Raw genomic sequence first — 27,857 nt, 5'->3', positions numbered from 1 at the left:
TAAGAAATATTTTATTAAAAGAGTAAACAATAGAAAAATAAATGAAATATTTATATATACCAAAAGTGGAAAATTTAAAAAAAAAAGATGAAGAAATAAAATAAAGAAGAAAAGTAAGGAGGTGCCGATAAAAAGATCACTTCCTCTTACTCCCTCTTTCTAACACCTGAACACATTCCTCATTATAATAAAATATACGCAAATAAATGTTTTATTTAAAGAGTAAAGAATATAAGATCAAATGAAAAATGAATACATACCAAAATAAAAAAAAAAATAAGAGATAAAGAAATAACATAACGAAGAAAAGTAAGGAGGTGCCGATAAAGAGATAACTCCCTCTTTCCAACACCTAAACACATTCCTCGATATAATAAAATATATGCAAATTCGAGAAAAATATAAATTAAATATAATTTACGGCGTCAATCAAATATAGAAAATAACATCAATGTTCATAGCTAGAACAAGATTGTAAAGTATTTAATTACCATACATTTTAATCAACTATTTACATGAGTATTAGTTTGTCTGTGTTCTCTGGTCCAGAATGGGCATTAATTTGATGAAAGTGATGTTTGATACCTCGATAATTATCTCTATTTTTCCTGTCAATTCAAAGGAAAAAATTAATTTTCAGTAGTATTTAGATGGTAGATTTGCTTGGAATAATATACAACATTGTCACGTTAGAATAAGCTTCAACAAATAGAAAGGAAACACCAAATTTGTAGTGGGATTTTCCTGATTAACCTGAGTATTTCATGAAATTCAAGTCTACATTCACCAAAATACACTGTTTATTAAGAAAAAAGGGGGGTACCATCCACCCGTTGAGATACTACCGCTAGAGAGTTATGGGGTCCTTTGACTGGCCAGACAGTACTACATTGGATCCTTCTCTCTGATTATGGTTCACTTTTACTTTGCCTACGCATACACCGAATAGTCTGGCATATTCTTTACAGATTCTCCTCTGTCCTCATACACCTGACAACACTGATTACCAAACAATTCTTCTTCACCCAAGTGGTTAATTACTGTACTCTAATTGTTCAGTGGCTACTTTCCTCCTAGTAAGGGTAGAAGAGACTCTAGCTATAGTAAGCAGCTCTTCTAGGAGAAGGACACTCCAAAATCAAACCATTGTTCTCTAGTCTTGGATAGTGCCATAGCCTCTGTACCATGGTCTTCCACTGTCTTGGGTTAGAGTTCTCTTGCTTAAGGGTTACACTCGGGCACACTATTCTATTTGGTTTCTCTTTCTCTTGTTTTGTTAAAGTTTTTATAGTTTATAAGGAAATATTTATTTTGATGATGTTACTGTTCTTAAAATATTTCTTTTTTCCTTGTTCCCCTTCCTCACTGGACTATTTTCCCTGTTGGGGCCCCTGGGTTTATAGCATTTCTGCTTTTCCAACTAGGGTTGTAGCTTGGTAAGTAATAATAATAATAATAATAATAATAATAATAATAATAATAATAATAATAATAATAATAATAATAATAATAATAAACACAAATACGCCAGCTTACACCCTTCAAACAGAGATACCTCCCAAGGTGGTCCAAATATAACCCAAGCTACACCTTTGTGCAGCTTACTCCAGAAAAAATAGAAGAAAGTTATTCCTTCAAATCATAATTACTAATGCAGCTTGGATCTGTTTAATCAACATTTCTATCCTAGTGTAGCTTTCCGAACTGGGTACAAAATTTATTGGACTGTAGCTATACGGCCTGAAAGAAGTATATTATTAAGTACTTTGAACTATTTACCCCGAGATATGCTGAGAAGTAAAGATATTACATCGTAAGAATGGCATTGATGATCTATTTAAAGTTAGTATTATATTAATCAACTGATGAAATGTATTCCCACAGCCTTTCAATTATCTTCTAAATCTAATCTTGGATTTGTTTAATAAGATTGAAGATATTAAGGCTTTCAAAGAAAACTGAAGACTTTCTTATTCCACGAGTCCTTTGACAGGGACAATTTATCAGTAAATGAGCAATACGTGATATGAAATGTTGAATACTCTGAACGAACAAGATAAAATGACAGTGGAGGTCCAGTAGAGAATATGGTTCCCCTGCTGTATAGGACTGGAAAAACAGCCGTCAAAGAAAGAAAGAATACTTCAAAGCTCATATGATTAAGCTATTACATATTTGCTATACTCCTACAACCATAAAACTATTTTTCCTTACACTTCACTGAAAGATAAATATAGTGAATCATGAAGATGGTAATTATTAGAGCCTTTTTTTCTGAGTGGTAAAATGGCGGACTTATAGTAACACTTCTTTGTCACTAATTGGACTCGAATTTATCATAATAGACGTCTATTGCCATACTGTCAGTGTCACCGTATCTGCTGTTGTGTTTAGATAAGAGAAGGGCGGTGACTTAATTTACGGGAAAAGTAATATACCAAGAAAATTGGAAGTATAAGTTAAGAACACCATTATTCAGCATTAACCAGGATGCCTGTAAGTATATGTAATTTGTGATAATGGCCTTTGAATAGGTATTTATAACTATGGGGTCCAAACGGAAATGAAAATGGTGTACGATATGAAAAGGTGTCTTTTTGTCAAATGGCTTAATTTAGGTGTTAATTTTACGACGTAATTTACAGTTTACTATCTTGGTAGTCTAAGAGGGTAGTATATAATGTATTGGAAATATATGAATAAAATCTGAAAACCAAACAGGGCGTGTACATTGTAATAATCTCTGCCTGCGTTTTAAAGCTCATTTGGGTAAAATTATAGAATAGTACAATAAACTCTATTTAGAAAATAATACTGTTAAATTGTATATTTTCATGTATTTTTAACGTTTTGGATAATTATTTCCGGTATAAATCTATAGTAATTTATTTATGGTGGATCAACTACCATAACTTAAAATCTACGGGTTTGGACGAGGTATCGTCATCAATTCATAAATAACGTTTGGATCGCTCTAAAATATACTGTTTACCAGTCTTATAAAAACCCTATATCATTATTAGGAAAGTTTTTCCCGTGTTCTATAGAAATTCCGTATGTTATGTTATTTACATTAACTTATTTAAATTTTGTTGTATGCATCAATCATCATCATAAAAAATCAGTCATCGTAGCATATAAAAGTTACCATAATCAAAACCTAGTTAGTATGAAACACAAAACAATGGATTTTATGTTGGTAAAATTTCAGGGGTCTAACACCCAGCCTTATTTCATGGAAAACCATTTTTTTTTTTTTTCTTGTTTTGTTTTTTTCCCCTGATGTTAATATCTTTCGCAAAAATATGTTTTCCGAATACCACCACCTAACATAACCCTTTTCAGTAAAGGGGAACCCCATGTGGGAATTGCAGTTATTGGGTGGGATAAAATGAAAGCTAATAAATTACTAAAGATAATAATAGCAGAAACCAACTAAACAATAAGAAAACAGAAAAAATAGTTTGTCATGGAACAATAAGAGGGTGAAACAAGACTTAGACTAATTGCCGCAGTTATCTTAACTTCTCAAACACCAAACACCATTCTCGCTCTAGTTCCGCTTTCTTTTAAGCTCCACTATCTTTCAAACACTGACGTCTCAATCTTCAACATGATCTACTTTTGAAAGGGAAATAAACACAAGAACACCAGCTAACCTAAACTTGCAAACTTAACCTAACTTGTAAGTCGTATCCTTACCTACCCGGGGGAAGCGGCCTCGCCTCCTCTGCGACCCCAACCCCCTTACATAGACATATGTTTAGCTTAGGCTGAGATATAGTCTGCAATGACTTACCTTACCTTAATATTTATTCTGAATCAGATATAAAAACAGGGGCGATAGTTTAGCTTCAAAATAGCACTTATCCACAAAACTTGACTTGCAATCGCTCCCGGAGAAAATGCACTGAATACGCTTCTTATTTTAATCTTTCTAATTTTATCATGACACTGCCAGTAATGTCAATCTAACATCTGTATGTAAAATGCAGTTATGTACGGTTTGGAACACTTTGAATACTTTATTTCTGATGGAAGCACTTTGTGATTATATAGAAATTGCAAACTTTCTTCGTTATTATCTAAAAATAGTCTGATGACTTTGTCTGGGATATATTTACGTGATCTCTCCCTTTTGGCTGCCATCACTGAACTAAGGATTTTTTATTTGAAAATCAACTACTGAAGCAGATTGTTTAACAAATTTCAAGGAAAAACAAACAAAAAGAGTTATCTCTCAAGCACAGTTTTCTCCTAAGCACTGTATTCTTAATCTTTAACATCCCTCAATCACAAGCATCATGATTTGCTGTCCCTCAAATGGTTTTTGCCCCACCATGCCTTGCTTTGCTCTCAAATGAACATACAGTACTATAATGTCATTATTCCGTTTTAGCAAGTGGTACATGTATGTGCTGCACACTCCAACTGTGTAGGTGACTATTAAAGTATCATAATTACCTATGATTTATATCACTCCCTTTGATGTTTTTTTCTCCTCTGTTCTGACAAGGAGTACATGGATTTGCTTTGTATTCCAGTCGCATGCACAGCTATGTGGGTTACTATTTAATTTACTATAATTACTGTACAGTACATTGACAATCTAATACAGCACTGCACAAACTGTATCACTCCTGGAGACGCTATCATTGAAATGCAGAATCGCTGTAAGAGATCTAATCACGGGACATGTAAACAATGGTTAATGGCGGTCGACTTGTTGGACATCAGAACGCCGGTATCAGCTGAAACTTCAGATATAACGCACTGTACCATTTATCTGCGGCTTGGAATCCTTCCACAGAAGTCCTTATAGATAAATGGAGCTTAGGGTGATAATTTCTAATTGTAGGCTCTGAACTTTCCCCTATATTAAAGACAGATAGACAAATGTGAAGTGGGAGGAAGTTCCATGCTTGTAACACTTCAGCAGTCACTTTACAATGATAGCACTACCCATAAGTCCCTTGGTAGCTGCTCAAGTTGTGTAACCGGCCCACCTCCCACACTAGACAGAATACTGTACTTGGTACGGTACAGTACATCTCGTCTATGGTAACAGAGGTGTAAGTCTGGAATGATATGAATGGTAGAATGACTGGCTCTTCTCATTCATTCTTCCTCCTCCCCCCCCCCCCCTCTCGGGGACAAAACGGTTGAATCGTTATGTGCTGGATCATACCTATGCTAGTAAGTTACACTATAGAGCTCTATTCTTTATACTGATTTTTTAAAGAAGTTTCTCTCCCATCTGCTCTGAACGAGGAGGAGGATGTTGAAACTTATGTCAACCCATTGATCATCATACACAAGTACCGTACAGTATATGATTCCAAACTGGTATCCTTTTAGGGAAAAGGATTTCTTTAATTGATAAGTACATGCATCCATGTATAGGTCAATCCCCATCAGACTTTTCATCCCTATGAAAGACAGTTTGGAAGTTGCTGGAGTCACCGCTTATCTCCTGCACGGGTCTAAGCAGTGGACCCTTCCAGGGAAGAGGATGAACCATCCAGTTTGGTTCTTAGTAGACTTCCAACCCAAGAAGCAGTGAATCTTCCTAATTAAAGGACTCGGGATTTCTCTAGTGAGGAAAATGACTTTAAAAATTTGTGATCTTTCCTATGTATACAAAACTTAGTCATAAAAACTTCTCGCCTCAACCATCCCACTTAGTCCTGAGCCAAGAGGTCAAAATTGCTGATCTTCCAGAAGGTGGAGGGGAAGGGCTCATCACCAGCGCTTATCACCTGTCGTTAACTACATCATTAATGATTTCAATATCGGTTCCAGCTTATACTGAAAACATCATCCTATTTAAAGGGCTCTTATAGTGAGGAAAAATACAAATTACTTAAAATGTGTGATCCAATTGTAGAGAAGAGCATGCAGTAATGGTAGAAGAGACAAATCCTTATCGAGAATAGTGTATTGCTGAACCCATTTGGTTACAAAGGGATTTTATTCTGGGTTTTGTCTTTCATGTTTCCAGAAGTAGATCTTTGTACAATATGTAATATCTTGGTTTTTGTTTATTGGTTTGTGTGTATTTAAAGAGAGATGGGTATATTGTACAAGATTTACTGAGAAATAGATTGTCATATTTCATGTTTTGTGTTTCTTTTGTATTAATTCAACCTTTTCATTTTTTCCTTTTTTGTGGTTCAACTCATTTTTCTTTAACAGGCTTACCACTGCAATATGCCTCATTCTGGGTCGGCCGTGGGCAACATGGCCATGTTGCCAATCCGAACAAAATACAGAGGTCCAGCTCCTCTAATGTCTGGGGATGGTATCGATGTTGTTGATGAAGCCCTACAGTATTTCAAGGCCAACGTTTTCTTCCGCACATATGAAGTTAAGGTAAGTTTAATATTCCAACTTTTTAATTATTGGTTTAATATCCCATCATTAGAAGTTGAGAACCTTAAATGAAGGAATGCAAATGTTATATGCAGGTAGCAGGTTGGCTAGGGCCCCAGCCACCCGTTAAAATACTACCGCTAGAGAATTATGGGATCCTTTGACTGGCCAGACATGACTACATTGGATCCTTCTCTCTGGTTATGGTTCATTTTCCCTTTGCCCACACATACACCGAATAGTTTGGCTTATTCTTTACATATTCTCTTTTGTCCTCATACACCTGACAACACTGAGATTACCAAATAGTTCTTCTTCTCTCAAGGGGTTAACTACTGCGCTAATTATTCAGTGGCCACTTTCTGTCCCTAATACACTTGCACACACATTAGTTGGATATTACCATTGTATTTATTGTAGTGATTTTAACTTCTGCACTGTAATTGGTAAGGGTAGAACATGACAAATTCGAAGATAATTTGTATTTTTCCTAACCATACAAACCTTAGCTATTTACAAAGGGTATTACTTTTAGCGTAGCTGAAATGGCGAGCCATTAGAATTTAACGAGGGTGTATTACCCCCGCGCTAGTTAGCGGGGGGGTAGGGGAGTGGTAGCTAGCTACCCCTCCTCCCCCTCACACACAGGTGAATACTCACTTTCACTTAGAGGTAGGACTTGTCTTGGGGGACAGGGCTGGCGGGCAAATATGTGTAAATAGCTAAGGTTTGTATGGTTAGGAAAAATACAAATTATCTTCGAATTTGTCATTTGTTCCGTAACCGAAATACAAACCACGCTATTTACAAAGGGTGACTTATCCCTTAGGAAGGGTGGAAAGTCCCCAGCCATACTGGCTTTGGCTTTACCCGGGGACTCAGAATCCGAGTGAGTCGCACTCGAGAAAAGGAGTCCCTGCACCTCACAAGTTCCTTGCACCGCAAGGAACCATGTGGCCTACGTAAGCTTGTGTGTGAAGGAAGAAGTGTGACCCGTCTTAGGCAGTTGACCTGGAGTTCCAGAAGGAACTCTGGGTTAAGACGTTCCCAATACCACCTCGTCAGGGTATGGGGGACGCGACAGTATTGACTCAATACTCGGAACACAAGGAAGCATGGTTTACCTGCAGAGGTTCGAGGTCAGCTATGCAGAGACCAGGATGCTGCTTCCCCGTAGAGGGGATGATGAAGAAAGAAGTAAGGGCCAGACATACTTCTTTCGTTCATGCAGACTAAAACCTGATAACAATGCCCTCAACCTTCTGCTACCTGTCCAAAAAGGAGCCTGAGGTTAGACCAGCTGTTGTGTAGCCACCACAGAGCGATAGAAAACGTATCGAGACTCCTGTGGGTCACGCCCTGCAGGAAGCGGGCTGCGAAGGTCATCAGACGCTTCCAGACTCCAGCTTGTAGCACCTGCGTCACAGAGTAGTATTACTCGAAGGCGAGGGACGTTGCGATGTATCCAACATCGTGCTGTAGGGCGACGTGACGGGGGAGGGTCTGAAGACAGGTCGAGATGAATGTCCTTGAGTCCGGGCTGAAGAGGTATACTGGTGACTCTCCCCCCATGTCCTCCTTGTGTTCCCAAATCGGCTGCAACTGAGGCCAAACTGCAGCTGTTCCCAGCGCTAACCTCTCGATTCCTGTACTGGCAAGAAAGAGAAGGTCTTGGGACATCAGACACAGAATGGAGACTCAAAATCTTGAATGAATCGGACCGAAGGGTCGGGACCCTCAGATTCTGAGTCTAGCCAACAACTCAGGAGCGAGCCTGAATGTTGCCTTCCCCTCTTCCTTAGAAAGGGGGGGAGTAGTAAGAGACCAAGAAGATTGCTCACACACTGGCCGTGGCCAGAGTGAGCAGAAGACCCAGGGCGGAATACAATCCGAGGCCTGTCGTAAAAGGGTCTTGAGAAGATCTCTTAAAGGACTAAAAGTCCGAGCCATGCTCCAAGTTGGAGGTCTTCCTCCGACTAGGGCAGGGACGATCGTAGCTTCGCATGAGCGAGGATAGATCCAGCGGGCAGGAAAAAGTTATTCCTTTAAGCCTGAAGGTCAGGGAAAGGCTGAGCGACAGGCTTCATTGCCAAGAGCGGAAAGGAGTTTCCTCCCGCCGAAAGGCAATAAGACCGTTATTGCTGGAGAAGAGGCCTCACGGGAAGAAGTATATCTCCCACGGCACCAACCACCTTAGACTCTTCACTTTGCCTGGGAGACCCCTGTGGATGACTATCGCAGATGACGCGACCTCCGTACCGCGACTGTAGCGGGTTGTCTCTTCTAGAGGAGGAAGCGTAGTGTCTCCAGGCATGAAGCCGAAGCGACGCCCCGGTTCGGGAGAGATGTCGCAGTGTGGTTGCTTGAGTAGTCTGCGCCGTGGGAGAAGCTCTCCCGGGAGTTCCGTCAGGGGAAGCAGAGGGTCCAGAAACCGTTCTGCACATAGTCCCAGTGGAGCTCTCCCATTGAAAGGTTGACAGACAACCTGGTTTTGTTGAGACCCATTGTCCGCAGACAAAAAGGAGGGAAGACGCAGGCGTCGAAGTTGTCCCACCATCACCGGAATGCATCTTGCCAGAGTCTCGGGGTCTGAGACTGGGGGGAAAACTAGCGGAAGCTTGAGGTTCCAAGCTGTCGCGATCAGGTCCCCCAGACCAGCACTTGCTGGTTACCCAAGGTCAAAGACCCCTAGGTACACTCTCTCTATGAGGCTCTGCTCGGATAGTCTGAGAGAAACATTCCCCTGCCTGGAATGAGAGAGCCGATGGTGGAATTGAGAGAATCTCAATCATCCCGATATCTCTACTGCAAGATGTGAAGGTGTGAAAATGCGTCCCCTGCTGGTTAGCATGAAGTCGACACGCAACGGGGCGACTTGGCAGGAGCGGTAGGATCTGAAGAGGGGCCAGACTAAGGCCCTTAAGCCTGCCTGAATGATGGAGAGGTATCCTTCAGGTCTTGACCATAGGCCTGGACCGGAACATGCCCCCCCCCCTTTCCTTTGACGAGTCCGAGAACCGCATCAAGAATGTGGGGAAAGGACGAGAATATCCACTACCATCAAGAGGCTCCATAGGTCAACACCCATTGCAGGTTTAATAGTTCCGCTGGTCCCATAGGGCCAGGGAGTCCGGTTAAACATTGCCTGAAGCCACCGGAACTTGGATCGCCCCACATGGAACTTATCCTGAGGCGACCGTTCGGACTATAAACGGGTCAATGAGGAAAGAAGAACTAGGAAACGTTCCAAGGTAGGGCTGAAAACTCTGCTTGACTGAGAACAGGTACTGCGACTCTCCTCAGTCTTGCCACGGTGAACCGAAAGGAAGGCTCGGAGGATGTGGTAACAGAATCTGGCGTCCCCAGGTGGTCACCCATCCAAGTACCGACGTTGCTTAACCTCGCTGGACGGACGAGAAGCGGGGTTTCCAACGTGGTAAGGCGGTTGACTCAATATCATGGCCAGATACTCCAGATGTTGAGGCAGAGGAAGAGAAGGCTCCAAGCAAAATACCATGAGCCCACACTCATGGTCAGCATTCGGAAGCTTTTCCCGGCGCTGAATCAGGTCGAAACCCGAGCCTACCGGAGTTGACCAGCCCTCCAAACAGCAGAGGAGGCGGAAGTCTGCACCTGAGCGGCCAAGAGGAAGGCAGGGAGAGTTCTCTGGGGAAACAAACCTGCTATGCCACGGCGGGATAGCCACACTGCATCATAAGCAGGAATACTTGCAGTTTAGGCTGAATTCGACGAGCACCCTGGAAGATGGATGGAATGGAAACTGAAAGTACCCGTCCTTCCGATCCAGGGTTAAAGGAGTCCTGTCGCCTCGTTACCAGTCTGATCGATTCTGCTGGTCTACGCTGGCCGAAGTTTGTTCGACAAACTTGATCAGGGCTGAGAGGTCGACTATGGACGTCCCCTCTCAGATCCTTCCTTACAAGAAAGGATCGACTGAGGGGGCCGGGGGTGAAGCCGTCGATGATCCTAAGGAAGACCTTCGCCTAAGGTATGGATCATTCTGCCCAACCGGGCAACTCTGCTGATGCTATGGCATAGAGGTTCAGAGACACTGAATTCGCTGACAGAGACGGCAGGCGCGATATCCTTGGCTACTCACAGAGATTGTGCGGGAATGGGCATCGGGAAGCTGTCATTCGGATGAGTAACCTTAAGCATCCTCCCAGCGAAAAAACCTGCAGTCCTAGAGTTCGTGAACTCCTTTTAGGACTATGCCCCCCCGGGGGAGTCTCCCGTGCCATCTGTTCCTGACAGGAGGAAACTGCAATTGGACACCTTGTCCCAGTTGTCGTAGCCGATAACTTAGGCCGACGTGGTTGAAAGAAAAGGGAGCTGGAGCCCTGCAGAGTCTGGAAGAAAGCGCCTTGGAGGAGTGAAACCGGAAGTCGATTTACTCCGCACAGCAGATGTTTAAGTCTCTGTCCTTGGGCAAAGACAAAACTCTTCTCAAGGATGGAAGGGTGTCTGAGGTCGTTGACCTCCACAGATGAGACACCCGAAGGAAGCCTTCAGTCAGTGCGTCCAGATGGTACAACATCGAGCTTGTCCGCAAGTAGATACTTAACGACGAAAGGCCAAGGTGCCTGAGCTCGAGAGGAGGAAAGTACCCTTGATCTTCCTGTAGCTTCCTTGAACCAAACCTCGGGCCGTAACCGAGGAGGGAAAGAACCTGGTAAGCTCCCAGAGGAAGAGGTAAGCAGTCACCCCTTGTCCGATGGAGAAATCTTCAACGGAAAGCCCCCCCCGCCAAAAATCCTTCCAGGGCGGGAGAAGGAGAGAGTACTCGTGCAGGAGAGGGGACCCTCGAGACCGACCTCTTGGGAACCAACTTCGCCCTGGGGGAAGTCACCACGAAGTCCACTCCTCTCTTTCTCTTCAGCGTAGGAGAGACAGCCGCTGGTTTGTTACACTGGCCGGTGAGTGCTGGTTTCATAAACCTCATTAACGCCCGTGCCAGCGGATCAAACCATGTCTGCTGCTCCAAGGACACAGAGTCCGAAATCCTCGCTAAGGTGAAAGGGATCGGGCGATCCTTTGGAGAGGACACGACGGTTCCTGCCTGAAAAGAAGGTGGGAAGAATGCTGTACTGACCTGTCTTCGTCCTGCACTACCAACCTGTGCTTGTATGGAGGTGATCCCGAGTGCCGCCTAGGAGCACGCGTCCCTGCTGCTACCACCGGCTGTGGAATTCGCCGCGAACTATGGTCGCGCGAGGGCGAACGGTCGCGCAAAGGCGAATGGTCGCGCGGGCGCACAGGCGAGTGGTCGCGCGGGCGCGCAGGCGAGCGGTCGTGAGGGCGCGCAGGCGAGCGGTCGCGAGGGCGCGCAGGCGAGCGATCGCGCGGGCGCGCAGGCGAGCGATCGCGCGGGCGCGCAGGCGAGCGATCGCGCGGGCGCGCAGGCGAATGGGCGTGACGGCGAGGGATCGTGCTGCCGCGTAGGTGAAGAAGATCGCTGGCGGTAAGCGATGGCGAGCAGCATGTGTAGGTGAATGATCGCGTGATAGGGTGCGATGGTGATCAGCATCCGCAAGAGGGCGATCGTTCAGGGTTGTGCGATGAGGAGCAGCATGCGAAGCGGGCAATCGTTCAGGGTTGTGCGATGGCGAGCAGCATGCGCAGGTGAATGATCGCGTGAAAGGGTGCGATGGTGATCAGCATCCGCAAGAGGGCGATCGTTCAGGGTTGTGCGATGAGGAGCAGCATGCGAAGCGGGCAATCGTTCAGGGTTGTGCGATGGCGAGCAGTATGCGCAGGTGAATGATCGCGTGAAAGGGTGCGATGGTGATCAGCATCCGCAAGAGGGCGATCGTTCAGGGTTGTGCGATGAGGAGCAGCATGCGAAGCGGGCAATCGTTCAGGGTTGTGCGATGGCGATCAGCATCCGCAGTTGAGGGTCGCGCGATGGCGATCAGCATCCGCAGTTGAGGGTCGCGCGATGGCGATCAGCATCCGCAGTTGAGGGTCGCGCGATGGCGATCAGCATCCGCAGTTGAGGGTCGCGCGATGGCGATCAGCATCCGCAGTTGAGGGTCGCGCGATGGCGATCAGCATCCGCAGTTGAGGGTCGCGCGATGGCGATCAGCATCCGCAGTTGAGGGTCGCGCGATGGCGATCAGCATCCGCAGTTGAGCTAGTAGCTGGCGAACCATGTTCCTTCAGAAGTGTTGGAGAACGTTGGCGTGCCAGCTGTAACACACGTGGGCGATCCGGAGATCGCTGGCGAGCTGATGATCGCTGACGAGCTGACGATCGCTGACGAGCTGATGATCGCTGACGAGCTGATGATCGCTGACGAGCTGATGATCGCTGACGAGCAGAAGGCTACGCGTGGAAGCCCGCGCAAAGAAGAAGAGTCCTTGACCCCGACCTGAACCTAAGTTCTAGATCGCGAGGGCGAACGTGGGCGCACAGGGCACGTAACAGGAACTGCAGGGAAGATCATCTTGAAAGCGCTGACGAACAGGAAAGCGCTGACGAACAGGAGAGCGCTGACGAACAGAAGGGCGCGCAGGGAAACCCTGACACGCAAGGGAAGAACCCCCGTGGGGGCAACCCTTTGCCCCGAAGGGATCGTTGTCCGCCGGGAGACTGATGTCCGTCGGAAGACCGCTGTCCGTCGGGAAGACCGTTGTCCGTCGGGAAGACCGTTGCCCGTCGGAAGACGAGATTAGACTGCTGTCCATCTGCACCAAGACGGAAGATCGAGAAAAAGAAGTTGTAGGCTGCAAACGGAGATTCAAAAAGGCGCCTCAAACACCCTTATAGGGAGATGAGAGGCCCTTACGACGAGGCGGACGGAGGGCCTTACGGCGAGGGAGAGCAACAGCAACAGAAGAAACCTCCGAAGAGGAGTCTCTATGAGTGTACTCTCTCGCGAACGAAAGAGAAACACTTCGTGGAAGAGACTGGTCAGCCAGTGACCTAAAAGGGGCAATCCTCCGAAGAGGAGATCCTGCAGTTGCCCAGCCCCTTGAGCGAAACTGCAGGTGCGACCGCTCAGCACCAAGAGCATAGTCGCACGAAAAAAAGGCAAGAGAAGAACCCCCCAAAAGAGGAAAAGCTCAAGCCTGGACAGGAAAAAACTTCCCTCGGAAGGAAAGTTATCCGCCCAAGGAGGCAAGCCTCCTGACTGTTCTAAAATGAACTGGAGAGCTGTCCGTCGACACGGGAGTACTACCAGTAGAAGGAGACACGCCCCTGACGACAATACAAGGGGGAGGCAGCAACAGCCGAATCCCCAGGACTCAACCAGACAGCTCACACCGTTGCTATATTACAGAAACGAACTAGATCGGTAACTGTAAAAAATAAAACAAATAATATTAGTACACATTCATTCCCCCGGGAAGGCTCCGAAGAGGAATCCCGAGGAAAAGGAACAAGAATTACACAATAGGCACGTGCCCTCACAACCACTTACACTCGCGGAAGGAGAGCTGTAACCAAAACAGAATTATAACAATTATAATTATGTAACTATGTAATTATGTAATTTAAAAATGAATGAACACTAAAGAAAAAAACGAAAACCCCGAAAGGAATCGTTCTACAAGCTGAAAAATTAACAACTACAATTAGATTCATAAACTAATTGAGACAAAATGTACGGCGTAGCAACCCCACCCACACGGGAAGGAAGCTACAAGGGCGTAGTAAAACATAGTAAAAGGGTGAACGACCTCAAGAGAGAGAGAGAGAGAAAGACCGAAGTCAAACTCGATCGCAACCCATAAAATTAGGCCGTGGTGGCCTAACTGCCGAGGCCTCCACGTAGATATCGTACACTACACACACACATCTGAAAAGGAAACTTACTTATTTCTATACTCAAATATATATACAAACATGAAAACATGTTTACATATATATTGAGTAAAAGAAAAGTAAGCGATTAAGTAAAGACAAAACAGACAATGGCTGCCAAGCGAGGACCAAGACAGAGACGTCTGTCACAGTCCGAGCCAAAAGTGAAAGTGAGTATTCACCTGTGTGTGAGGGGGAGGAGGGGTAGCTAGCTACCACTCCCCTACCCCCCCGCTAACTAGCGCGGGGGTAATACACCCTCGTTAAATTCTAATGGCTCGCCATTTCAGCTACGCTAAAAGTAATACCCTTTGTAAATAGCGTGGTTTGTATTTCGGTTACGGAACAAAGACTTTTTAGCTATGGTAAGCAGCTCTTCTAGGAGAGGGACACTCCAAAATCAAACCATTTTTCTCTAGTCTTGGGTAGTGCCATAGCCTCTGTATCATGGTCTTCCACTATCTTGGGTTAGACTTCTCTTGCTTGAGGGTACACTCAGGCACACTGTTTTGTCTAATTTCTCTTCCCATTGTTTTGTTGAAGTTTTTATAGTTTATATTGGAGATATTTATTTTAATGTTATTCTAAAATATTTATTTTTTCCTTGTTTCCTTTCCTCACTGGGCTATTTTCCCTGTTGGAGCCCCTGGGCTTATAGCATTCTGCTTTTCCAACTAGGGTTGTAGCTTAGCAGTTAATAATAATAATAATAGAAAGTAATTATATAGAAGAATCTGTTGTTCATATTCTGGTAAGAATTTAATTAAATAAATATAAATAAACAAAACTAATTTATTGAGAGTTTAAAATAAATGGTATTTTTAGTATTCCATGACTAGAAACTGTATTTGTCTTACATTACAGCTAACAGGATAAGTTTTGCAAAAACAAAAATATATGTTATAAAACTTGTGAATACAGTGCAAGAAAACCCATGTATTGTGCTGCATAGGAAGTTGTATGAAAAGACTTTTAAAACTGTTACACTGTACATCACAGTACAAAAAGATAATTTAAAATTTATTAATGTTTTCTATTTTCCAGGGTGAATGTGATAGAACGCTTATTTACGTTACTTTGTACATCACCGAGTGCCTGAAAAAAATTAGCAAAGTGCAAAGACAAGAATATGGGTGTCAACGAAATGTATTCCCTTGCATTGTCAAAGTTCCCCATTCCTGGAGATGCATCTTTTCCACTTAATGCTGTTTATGCCAGGGCCAAGAATGATGCTGAATTAGTGTATGTTAATGTTAGAATTACAGTACTTTATTTTCCCTTAGAAAATAAGGGTTGAGTACCTTGTCACGCGGGGAGGAACGTTAAAGAGGAAAGGTCCCCCTTTTTTTTCATTTGTTTGATGTCGGCTACCCCATAAAATTGGGGGAAATGCTTTGGTATATGCATGTATGTAGGACATATTTAGGTACTGTATAAATGTTGTTTTATTCCTACACGGATGTAAACTTACGAGTCATTTATATGGGTTTACTCTTATGTTAAATTTTTATGACCAGAAAGAAAAAGGAGCCTAACTGGCCATTATATAATAGGCTACTGGGCAACTCCATTGCTTGGCAGCACTGCAAGCTGCTGCGAGGCAAGCTTCACTTCTCTCCTGGTCGTCTCCTCTTACCGCTCTACAATCACAACTTCTCAAACTGGATTACCTGATACTTTGATCTGTATGCAGTAGATCCTTATGTGATTTCACATGTATCCTTTGTGTCAGAAGTTCCAGGCGAAGGATGACTTTTTGCTTTCGGAGATGTCTCCTTTGAAAGTGGCGAGAATACCTCACTCGAGTTGAGATTGCCCTTTCCCCTTGTATTGGGGGCAGCCATGATGTAAGTTTCCTACTTTTCCCCCCACTCGTACGTCTGAGTCTGGTCTGCCTCGTATGCATATAAGGAAATTACCGGTATATAATTTCTGGGCTTTTATAATTACTGTACTGTATTTTCCCTTAGAACATATTTAGTTACAGTATAAATTTAGTCTTTGTATTTACTATTATGTTGGTAATTTATAAGAATTCACTCATTGTTTCAGTAAAGATTTTTCAATATTAAACTTACCCGATAATCATGTAGCTGTCAACTCCGTTGCCCGACAGAATTCTATGGAGGGATACGCCAGCTATCACAATACTAGAAGGGGGTGTACTTACCAGCGCCACCTGTGGCCAGGTACTCAATCATTTGTTGTTGACACCTCCTCAATTATTCCTCTGTCGTGCTTCCGGCTAGACGTTCTGGGATACGCTTATGGTCTTCGAGTTTATTCACGGATATTTGGTGAAGTATTCTCTCAGATTAACGGCTGTCGCTTTACTGGAATCCTTCTTATATTAGCTAGATAGCTTTTATATATACTGATATAACGGTTAACGAATTTTGCTTGTTTTTGGATCACCCTTTGGCAAATCTTTGAAACAAGATGTCTGACGTTTCGCAAGCCCCCTCCCATAGACGATGTAGGTCTTGCAATAGGCGTATTCCGAAGGCCTCGGTAGATCCTCACACCGCTTGTTCTGACTGTAGGGACAGGCCCTGTCTATTAGAAAATCGATGTGAGGAATGCGCCGGACTTTCGGAATTGGAATTTGTCCGTCTTTTAAAATATTCATCTAAGTTAGAGAGAGGTAGAGTTAGGAGAAGTTCTTCTCACTCTTCTATGTTTTCCTCACCTCATGATCCCCTACCTTTTCCTACCCCTGTAGTGGCTACCCCCGAACCTACTGTGTGCCCTCCGCCTGATATGTCAGTTGTTTTGCGTGCTATTCAGGCTTTAGGCGATAAAGTAGAATCAGTGGTAAGTGACCATAAGTCTCTGATGGCCGAAGTTAAAGAACTGAAGGTCAAGAGTGCAGTGGGTGGAATTAGTGCCAGTGCTGTGACGAGTGCTAGTGTCGGTGCAGTGCCAAGTGCTAGTGGTGCCAGTGTGGTGCGTGAGGATTTTTCTGTGCGAGCCAGTCGTCCTCCCAGTCCGGGACCTCTTGCAAGCTCCCATGCCCAGGGGAGAAGCAATGTCGAAGGGCTTAAGGGTTCGACAGGCCTTGTTAGGCGCACAGAACTATCCTCGGTGGTTGCGGGCGTGTCTTCCTTAGACCGTCACTCCCACCTGCAGACGATTGAGCCCGTCTTATTCTCGTCCGCTGATCAACTAGCAGGGAAGAAACGTTGGTCTCAGGTCTCGAGACCGCTTAAACGTAGAGTCCAGTCCGCGAGTGCTCAGCCAGGTTGCAGTCATTGGCTCAGCTCTGACTCGCCTCAGTCATCTGTCGACTGTACTCCGCCCAAGAGGAGTAAGGTTCTGCCAAAACAGAGCCCGACTGTTAAGACTTTACCTCAGTCTGTTATCGTTTCTGCCGATCCCAAGTGGACCCTGCTTCAGTCCATGCAAGCTCAGCTTTCGGACTTGATGCGTGAGTGTCGGGCTGAGAGTGTTGCACCTCCTCCTCCGCCTACACTCCCTCCGCCTGTTCTCGCTCCGCCTGTGCTCGCCCCGCCTGCACTTGCTCCGCCTGGTCGCAGCACCATCTGCCAGGCGTACGATGTTGAGCCACTTTCGGAGTTCGCTGTTCCCAGTGGTGTTCAGCCTCAGCCTTCTTTAAGGCAACCCTTGCTTTGGGATCAGGAGAGTTATTCCACTCTTCCTCCGCCTCCCCTTGCTGCTCCACCAGTGGTGCAACTCTCGGTTGGGGTACAACAACCTCTCCCCTCCGTGAGTCTGTCTGCTCAGCCATCGCTGCAGCGAGCTCAACCCTCCTCAAGGCAAGCTCCTCTACACCCTGGACTTGCGCCTCAGGAGCCTCAGCTTGCGAGAACTTTACCTTGTTCTGCGCAGCCTCAACCTCATCATGCTCCGCTCATCTCACAGGAACAGGAACGGACTACTCCGCCTCCGTCCTCCGCTCAGCTTGTGCAATCCTTGGGTTCAACCTCTCTTGCTAGGAGTCAACCTCCTTCACCCATGCGCCTGCCTTCTGCTTCGTCTGTTGTTCAGCCTTTGCAGTCTGAGCCTCAGGTTTTCCCTCAACAGTTACTGGAAGAGGAAACCACTGTTATTGTTCCTACCCGTTCTGACTCTGCGGTTCAGCATTCTGGTCCGATCGCTTCGCTACCCTCTGCTGATGAGGTGTCGGATGATGAGGAGGCACACCTTGATCCCTCATCAGACGTGGACGAATCTAAGCTTTCTCCACTGTCGATTGATTTTCGTAAGGTCTTGGCTCTACTCAGGGAGATTTACCCAGACCACTTCGTCTCTGCTATTCCCCGCTCTCCACCATCTGAGTTTTCGCTGGGCGTACAACAAGCTAAGTCCAACTATACTAAGCTTGTCCTAGCTAGATCCTCCAAGAGGGCTTTAAGGATCTTAGGGGAGTGGCTGCAGTCTAAACAACACCTTGGCAAGACTTCCTTCATGTTCCCTCCAACGAAGCTCGCTTTGAAAGGTAGCGTTTGGTATGCCACAGGGGAAGCACCAGGCTTAGGAGTACCTGCCTCTGCCCAGGCTGACTTCTCAAGTCTGGTGGACTCGCCTCGGAGAACTGCTATGAGACGCTCGAAGGTTTGTTGGACCTTCTCAGACCTGGATCATTTACTGAAAGGGTTGTTCAGAGCATTTGAAATGTTCAACTTTCTCGACTGGTGCCTGGGGGCCCTCAGCAAGAAAACCTCTCCTGCGGACAAAGATTCTGCCATGCTATTAATGTCCTGCATGGATAAGGCCATCAGAGATGGATCGGGTGAGCTAGCGTCGTTATTTGTATCAGGGGTGTTGAAGAAAAGGGAACAACTGTGTACCTTCCTTTCCGCCAGCATTACACCTTGCCAACGGTCACAACTCCTTTTTGCTCCTCTCTCAAAGTTCCTCTTTCCCGAGGAGCTAGTTAAGGACTTGTCTGCTGCCCTGATACAAAAGGACACGCACGATCTTGTAGCCTCATCGGCTCGTAAGTCTAAGGTTGCCACCTCAGTCCCCAAGACTTATCGCTCCCCAGTGGCTGATACCCCGGCTACGAGGTTCATACCGCCCTTTCGTGGTAGAGCCCCCAGCCGAGGAAGCTCCCGCCCAGACTCTCACAGGAGCAAGTCTAGGAAAGGATCCAGGACATCTAAGGGAAAGAACTGACTCTCAGTTTCTCCAGACAACAGTAGGAGCCAGACTCAAGATCTTCTGGCGAGCCTGGGAGAAGAGAGGTGCAGACGCACAGTCTGTCAGTTGGCTGAGGTACGGTTACAGGATTCCATTCTACCTCAAACCACCTCTGACCACATCGCCCATCAACCTCTCTCCCAACTACAAAGAAGAGGACAAGAGGCTAGCATTGCAACAGGAGGTGTCGCTACTTGTGCAGAAGAAGGCAGTGGTTATAGTCCGGGACCATCAATCCCCGGGCTTCTACAACCGTCTCTTTCTTGTGGCCAAGAAGACAGGAGGTTGGAGACCGGTGCTGGACGTCAGCTCTCTCAACGAGTATGTCACCAAGCAGACGTTCACGATGGAGACGACCAAGTCGGTCTTAGCAGCGGTCAGACAGGAGGACTGGATGGTCTCGTTGGACTTGAAAGATGCATACTTTCACGTTCCCATTCATCCAGACTCCCAACCTTTCCTGAGATTCGTTTTCGGAAAGGTTGTCTTTCAGTTCCAAGCCCTGTGTTTTGGCCTAAGCACAGCTCCTATGGTCTTTACTCATCTGATGAGGAATGTAGCGAAATTCCTACACTTATCGAACATCAGAGCCTCCCTCTACCTAGACGACTGGCTGTTGAGAGCCTCCACGAGTCGTCGTTGTCTGGAGAACCTCAATTGGACTTTAGACTTAATCAGAGACCTAGGTCTATTAGTCAATATAGAGAAATCTCAACTCATTCCCTCCCAATCCATTGTGTACCTGGGAATGGAGATTCAGAGTCAGGATTTTCGGGCTTTTCCATCGGCCCCCAGGATAAACCAAGCCCTAGAGTGCATCATGAGCATGCTGAAGAGGAGCAATTGCTCAGTGAGACAGTGGATGAGTCTCACAGGGACCCTCTCATCACTGGCCCTGTTTGTCGAGCTAGGAAGACTCCACCTCCGCCCTCTTCAATTCCATCTTGCTGCTCATTGGGACAAGGGGTCGACTCTAGAAGCAGTCTCTATCCCTATCAACCAAGAGATGAAGACCACTCTCCTGTGGTGGAAGCACAATCTCCTTCTCAAGGAGGGTCTATCATTGGCCATCCAGACCCCCAATCTTCATCTCTTCTCAGATGCATCGGACTCGGGCTGGGGTGCGACCTTGGACGGACGGGAATGCTCAGGAGTATGGAACAAGGAACAAGGATTACTCCACATCAACTGCAAGGAACTGTTAGCAGTTCATTTAGCCCTGTTGAACTTCAAGTCCCTCCTGCTAGGCAAAGTGGTGGAGGTGAATTCAGACAACACCACAGCCTTGGCTTACATCTCCAAGCAAGGAGGGACCCATTCGAGGAGCCTTTACGAGATCGCAAGGGACCTCCTCATTTGGTCAAGAGGTCTAAACCTCACTCTGGTCACGAGGTTCATCCAGGGCGATATGAATGTTTCAGCGGATCGCCTCAGCAGAAGGAATCAGGTCATTCCCACGGAATGGACCCTCCACAAGAGTGTGTGCAACAGACTTTGGACCTTGTGGGGTCAACCTACCATAGATCTGTTTGCCACCTCCATAACCAAGAGACTTCCGCTTTATTGTTCCCCTGTTCCAGACCCTGCAGCGGTTCATGTGGATGCTTTTCTTCTGAACTGGTCCCATCTCGACCTGTACGCATTCCCTCCGTTCAAGATAATAAACAAAGTTCTGCAGAAATTCGTCTCGCACGAAGGGACACGGCTGACGCTGGTTGCTCCCCTTTGGCCTGCAAGAGAATGGTACACAGAGGTACTGCAATGGCTAGTCGACTTCCCCAGGACTCTACCTCTAAGAGTGGACCTTCTACGTCAACCACACGTAGACAGGTTGCACCCAAACCTCCACGCTCTTCGGCTGACTGCCTTCAGACTGTCGAAAGATTCGCTAGAGCTAGAGGCTTTTCGAAGGAGGCAGCCAGTGCGATTGCCAGAGCTAGAAGAGTTTCCACTCGTAGAGTCTACCAGTCTAAATGGGAGGTCTTCCGAAGCTGGTGTAGAGCCAATTCAATATCCTCTACCAATACCTCTGTGATCCAAATAGCTGACTTCCTTCTACATCTTAGGAATGAGAGATCCCTTTCTACACCTACGATTAAAGGATATAGGAGCATGTTGGCCTCAGTTCTCCGTCACAGAGGTTTGGACCTGTCTTCCAACAAGGACCTTCAAGACATTCTCAAGTCTTTTGAGACGTCTAAAGAACGTCGTCTTTCCACTCCAGGCTGGAATCTAGACGTAGTCTTAAGGTTCCTTATGACATCTAGGTTCGAACCTCTCCAGTCAGCTTCCTTCAAGGATCTTACCCTCAAGACTGCTTTTCTCGTTTGCCTTGCAACAGCTAAGAGAGTCAGTGAGGTTCATGCCTTCAGCAAGAACATTGGTTTTACAACCGAATCTGCAACATGTTCTTTTCAGCTTGGATTCCTAGCAAAGAACGAACTTCCTTCACGTCCTTGGCCTAGATCGTTCGAAATACCTAGCCTCTCCAACATGGTAGGTAACGAACTAGAGAGAGTTCTTTGCCCTGTCAGAGCTCTCAAATATTATCTGAAGAGGTCTAAACCTATTCGAGGACAGTCAGAAGCTTTATGGTGTGCCATCAAGAAACCCTCGAGACCCATGTCCAAGAATGGGCTTTCGTACTATATAAGGCTTCTGATCAGAGAAGCACATTCTCACCTAAAGGAGGAAGACCTTGCATTGCTGAAGGTAAGGACCCACGAAGTAAGAGCTGTAGCTACTTCGTTGGCCTTTAATAAAAACCGTTCTCTGCAGAGCATAATGGATGCAACCTATTGGAGGAGCAAGTCAGTGTTTGCATCATTTTATCTGAAAGATGTCCAGTCTCTTTACGAGAACTGCTACACCCTGGGACCATTCGTAGCAGCGAGTGCAGTAGTAGGTGAGGGCTCAGCCACTACATTCCCTTAATCCCATAACCTTTTTTAACCTTTCTCTTGAATTCTTTTATTGTTGTTTTTTATGGTTGTTACGGTAGGCTAAGAAGCCTTCCGCATCCTTGGATTTGGCGGGTGGTCTATTCATTCTTGAGAAGCGCCTGGGTTAAAGGTTTGGTAGAGGTCCTTTAGTAGGGGTTGCAACCCCGTGTACTTTGGCACCTTTGGGTTGATTCAGCCTCCAAGAGGAACGCTGCGCTCAGTAAGGAAGACGAACTTTAAATAAAGAGGCAGAGTAACGGTTCTATTCGACTTCCTTACCAGGTACTTATTATTTCATTGTTATTTGAGATAACTGTTATATGAAATATGGGATACTTAGCTATCCTTTAATCTTGTACACTGGTTTTCACCCACCTCCCTGGGTGTGAATCAGCTACATGATTATCGGGTAAGTTTAATATTGAAAAATGTTATTTTTATTAATAAAATAAATTTTTGAATATACTTACCCGATAATCATGATTTAATCGACCCTCCCTTTCCTCCCCAGAGAGAACCAGTGGACCGAGGAATAATTGAGGAGGTGTCAACAACAAATGATTGAGTACCTGGCCACAGGTGGCGCTGGTAAGTACACCCCCTTCTAGTATTGTGATAGCTGGCGTATCCCTCCATAGAATTCTGTCGGGCAACGGAGTTGACAGCTACATGATTATCGGGTAAGTATATTCAAAAATTTATTTTATTAATAAAAATAACATTTTTACTTGATAAACATTTCCTAACCAATTTCATGGGTAGTGGCACTCCTAACACGGGATACCTTGTTGCTGGAGTGATGGCTTATGATAAATTTACGATAGTTTAAAACCAAATTATTATTATTATTGTTACTAGATAAGCTGCAGCCATACTTGAAAAAGCAGGATGCTAAGCCTAAAGGCGCCAACATGGAAAAATTGCGCAGTGAAGAAAGGAAATAAATAAACTGAGCGAGGTACTGAACAATTAATATGAAATATTTTAAGAATAACATTGAAATAGGTAAACTATAAAGACTTATGTCAGCCTGTTTAACATAAAAATATTTGCTGCAAGGTTGAACATTTGAAGTTCCACCAATTCATCTTTCTGATTAGTGTTGTCTCTTTTGATTAAGTAAACTTGACTTTTAGAATTAACTGCATACCTAGTATTACTAGCAGGATGGTACTGTCTAGGAAGATCTGAATGCAAAGGATGGTCAGAAATAGGAAAAATCTTATGCAACATGTATAAAGAACTAATTGAATGACGGTGTCATAGATTAATATCTAGTTGTTCCAACACAGAGTACTTACCTAGAACTACTTTCTTAGGAGTTACTGGTAACTTTCCCAACCGACCAGAATTTTGTGTAGTTTACCCTATTCCCATTTTCTATGGGTGACCTCAGGCGGAGTGATATGCGCCCTGAGGCGACCCGGGGTCGGAGAGCGTGCTAGCTCAGGTCGTGCTCCTCAGTAAGTTTCTGGTCGCGACGTGATTCACATCTCGCCGCGCTCTCTCTTACCCAGTGCGACCCTTTGTGTCCCCGACCCTTTGTGTACACCACGTGGTACCTATGTCCGTATTCTTACCCCTTTCCTCTGTGTCCCTGTGTCTCTTGGTGTGTTAGTGTTTCATTATGGAGCATCCCCGCCGTTGCCCTGGGCCTGTGGCCGGTAAGTCTTGTGGGGCTTTCCTTTCGAAGCCCGAGGTTGACCCACACTCACGTTGTTCGTCATGTAGGGGCAAGGTATGCTCCCCTACCGCCACGTGTTCGGAGTGCGAGTCCTAGGGCGAAATCCAGTGGGTTCTTTATGGAACAAAGAAGAAAAAGTCGGCCAAGAAATTGCCCCTAGAAAGCTAACGCGTCTTCCGCTTTGGTGTCTCTAGATGCCTCGTCGGAACGTTGGCTCCCTTCCATCTTCCCCTACCCAGAGTAGGGGACGAGGTAAGTCCGTTGCGGGGAAGCGGCCCATTGTCCTTCCCCAGGAGTCTGAATTACCTGTGGGGGAAGCTACTGATGTGATACAGGCATGTGTGGGGCCTGAGGGTGGTGCGGGAGTGTGTGTGGGAGACGAGGTCCTGGTGCCCGCAGGGCCCGTCTCCACTGAAGACCCTATATGGGGGAAGTCGGGTACTACCTCTTCCCCCACATCTTGGGTATGTGTTTCAGGTACTTCGGCCGGCGGGGGGGATGCCGAGAAAGGTCATTCGTCGAATTCGGACCCCGCCGTATGGGATCTCCCTAGAACACCCTGCAGGTCACGCTTCAGGCTAGAAGAAGAGTTTGACCATTGGATCGCCCGGAAGAACGCTGTGTTGGAACAAATCACAAATTTTTAAGTAATTTGTATTTTTCAATATTTAACTTAGCCGGTGATTATAATAGCTGCAACTCTGTTGCTCGACAGAAAACTCTAAGGTAAAATTCGCCAGCGATCGCTACACAGGTTGCGGGTGTGCCCAACAGCGCCATCTGTCGTCCAGATACCCAGTACTCAATGTAAACAAAGAACTCAATTTTCTCTCTGTCGTGCTCCCGACAAGACGTGCTTATTCGCTGTTGCTAAACTGGATTTGTTTTCACAACTAATTGGTGAAGTACACTATTCTAGTTTTGAGCTTTCGCTATGCAGGTGTTTTATCTTCATCTTAAATCTTGAACTCGTTTTGGATAGATTTAATTATGGTGACAAAGAGAGTATGGACTTTCTTTCACTTTTAAATGGCCGACCCTTCCCTTAGCGGAAGTGTGTTTAGGCTTTTAGTAATTATATCACGTTATAGATTTTCCTCTATATATTTTATATCTCTCCGCCTTTATTAGGCCTCTTCGATTAACTTTCCATTTATTATAAACATATAAAAATAATTTTAATGTTTTGTTTATATAGACCTTTCCTGAGAGTAGGCGGTCCTAACTTGGAAACCAAAGTTAATCAACGTTGAGCCCTTTATATCGTAATTAGCTTTTAAAGAGCTAAGGATTTAAAACTTTTTAAATGTAATATCTTATGAAAGAATTTCTTTGATAGTCTTCGTACTGTTTTCAAAGATGAACTAACGTTTAGTTTATTTATGCTACGCAGTTGTTGACGTTCAGGACGTTCAACATGCGCTCTATCGTTACGATAGAGAGAGAGTGTATCACGGTTTCACTTTGCAGTAAGAGTAAATCGATTCTGACGTTTTGTTCATTCTTTCTTAGCTTAAATGTTTTAAATTCTATTTTAAAGGAACTTTTTATTTGAAAAACCTTTCAGTTTTTTCCTTTAGTCAAATAACATGTTTTTTTGACGAAATATAATTGGGCTCTTCTCTTAGGTGCGAAATCAAGAGAGAAAGAGAGAGAGAGATAGAGACGGAGGGAGAGAGAGGAGAGAAAACGTTCCGTTCAAGCGGGTAACGTTGTTCTCGTGTTACTCTCGTCCCTAGTCGCTGTACGGGGAGGAAGGATAAAACGTTTTAGTTTTTTATTCTCGTCCCCAGGCTATGTGCGGTGAGAGATTGAAAACGTAGTTATATGAACTAGTGTTTAGTCTCTTTCCCAGCCACTGATTTTTTTTTTATCTTTAAATATGTGTTCTGTTTTTTGCTGGTATTAATGAGCTTGCATTATTTGACTGATTTCGCAATTACTACCTTTTAATGAAGGGTAGAATTGCGTGTTTCAGGTAGAAATCAGTAAAAATTTCAGTGAAATAAGTGCAAAACAGAAAATCGAAGTGATAAAGTGATATGCGCAAAGTGTTACAGTGTTGCGTCCGAGGGTTCGTCTGTTCGTGCCTGTCGTTCACCTAGTCCGGGACCTCTTACATGCTCCCAAGCCCAGGGGAGAAGTAATGTCAAACGACTTATGGGTTCGAGAGGCCTTGACCAACGAACAGACGTTTTCCCTCTATGGTATCGGGTGTATCTTACCAAGATCTCCCCTACCATAAGACGAGAGAGACGTTGTTTCTCCTCGTCATCCGAAGGCTTTTCGCATAAGAAACCTGTCACAAGGTTTCGAAGCCCTTAAGCGAAAGTCAGTCCTTTCAGGACAGGTCCAGCGTCCTGGTTACAACCATTAGGACAGCTCTGACCCTATGCAGTCATCGGATAACTGCTCGCCGCCTAACAAAAGCGTAACACAGACTCCGAGAGTCTTTTTTTGTAGGCAAAGTGTTGCGGTCACAGACGTTACCCTCGTCTCTTACCACAACCATTTCCGTTGATCCTTAATGGGTTGTATGGCAAGACATGCAGTATATGCTTGCCTCCCTTATGGAAGACTATTCTGCCGATTAGTCCGTTGAGTCTAGCCGTTTATCTCATCGATATCCTGGCTTTCAGCCAACCTAACGTTCCTTTGTGCTTACTGTTGACGTTGGCGTAGCTTAGTCACGTCAGTCAGGTTGTTTAGAACCACACTCGATGCGGTCGTGTGGTTTTTCAGCCGCATTTGGACGTTAGGCCACTTGCTGAGGCTCCTGTTGACGTTCAAGACGTTCACTAACAATCGGAGTTGACTTGTTTTGACGCTGTGCGTCAACCTCCGCATTCTAGAGTTGTTTTGACTGCTCAGTCTAGGCAGTCAAAGCAGTCTCGAGTGGACGCTGTGCGTCCTCACGCACCTGTTGTGGTTGACAGTTCAGTTGTTGACAGTTCACAGACTGTCCAGCAGTTACATGACGTTGCGTTCTGGTCCGCTACTAATGCACCAGTGAGTGTGGACTCTGCTTGTAAAGCATTGCCACCACGGTAGGTCTCTCCCTTGCTTGAGACTCAGCTTTTATCGGACAAGGTTCCTGTAGATGAGGAAGTTGCTGTTCCCCCTCCTACTGATATTCCCTTGAGGACTCTGTCAGATGGAGAGGAGCCTAAAGCTGCTTAGCCTCCTATGGACTTTAATTAAATCATGATGATTTTTTTTTAAGGATCTTCGTCCGGATCTTTTTGTAACTGCTGCTCCTCGTTTGCCTAAACGTCAGAGCTTACACTAGGCCTAGCTACTTCGAAGCCGTTGTTTTTAAGCTAGTGCTCTCTCGCTCTCCTAGAGAGCTTTACGTTGGCTAGGCGACTGGTTTTTCACCAGGAGGAGTTTGGGGGATACAGCCTTTGCTTTCCCTTCTTTTAAACTGGTTTATAGAGCGAGAGTCTGATATGACACGAGAGAAGTTCTCGGCTTGGGAGTTCATGCCTCTGCCCAGATAGACTTCTCAATTCTCGTAGACTCTCCCTGGCGCCTGGCCAGGAGACGCTCCAAGTTGTTTACAGGTCAACTTCACAGCTGTTTTCGAGCCTTTGAAGTTTTGCTGTACAATTTTGTCACGCATAACAAGGCTTTCAGGGATGGTAAACGGTACCGCCTCAGTCGCTAACCCCGTCTGTTGCCACACCTGCTCCCGTAGACCCTAAATGGGCTTTGCTGCAAGACATGCAGTCCAAGCTTGCGTCCTTGATAGAGGACTTTAATGCGGAGAAGGTTGCTACCGAACCTTCTGGCCAACAACCTTCCAACCGGTCGGTTGTGCGCCCTGTTGACGCTGAGGTAACCTACTCGCGTCTGCCAGTTGAGGTGGT

The 27,857-nt window shown here is 45.4% G+C and overlaps 1 protein-coding gene across 1 annotated transcript in view; it reads left to right on the top strand.

Annotated features, from left to right (window-relative positions):
• The first annotated feature begins 2,337 nt into the window (after nucleotides 1-2,337).
• The window catches only part of LOC137660177 (actin-related protein 2/3 complex subunit 3-like), a 30,952-nt gene continuing 5,432 nt past the window's right edge, over nucleotides 2,338-27,857 (top strand). Inside the window, 4 exon segments of the mRNA XM_068394873.1 lie at nucleotides 2,338-2,496; nucleotides 6,196-6,372; nucleotides 15,244-15,297; nucleotides 15,299-15,440. Of these exon segments, the coding sequence (XP_068250974.1) occupies nucleotides 2,491-2,496; nucleotides 6,196-6,372; nucleotides 15,244-15,297; nucleotides 15,299-15,440 (379 nt within the window). The 5' untranslated portion in view covers nucleotides 2,338-2,490.

This window comes from Palaemon carinicauda, chromosome 20 (assembly GCF_036898095.1).
Source record: "Palaemon carinicauda isolate YSFRI2023 chromosome 20, ASM3689809v2, whole genome shotgun sequence".
NCBI classification, from domain to species: Eukaryota; Metazoa; Arthropoda; class Malacostraca; order Decapoda; family Palaemonidae; genus Palaemon; species Palaemon carinicauda.
Note: the sequence above shows the minus strand (reverse complement) of the source record. Positions and strands in the feature narration are given on the sequence as shown.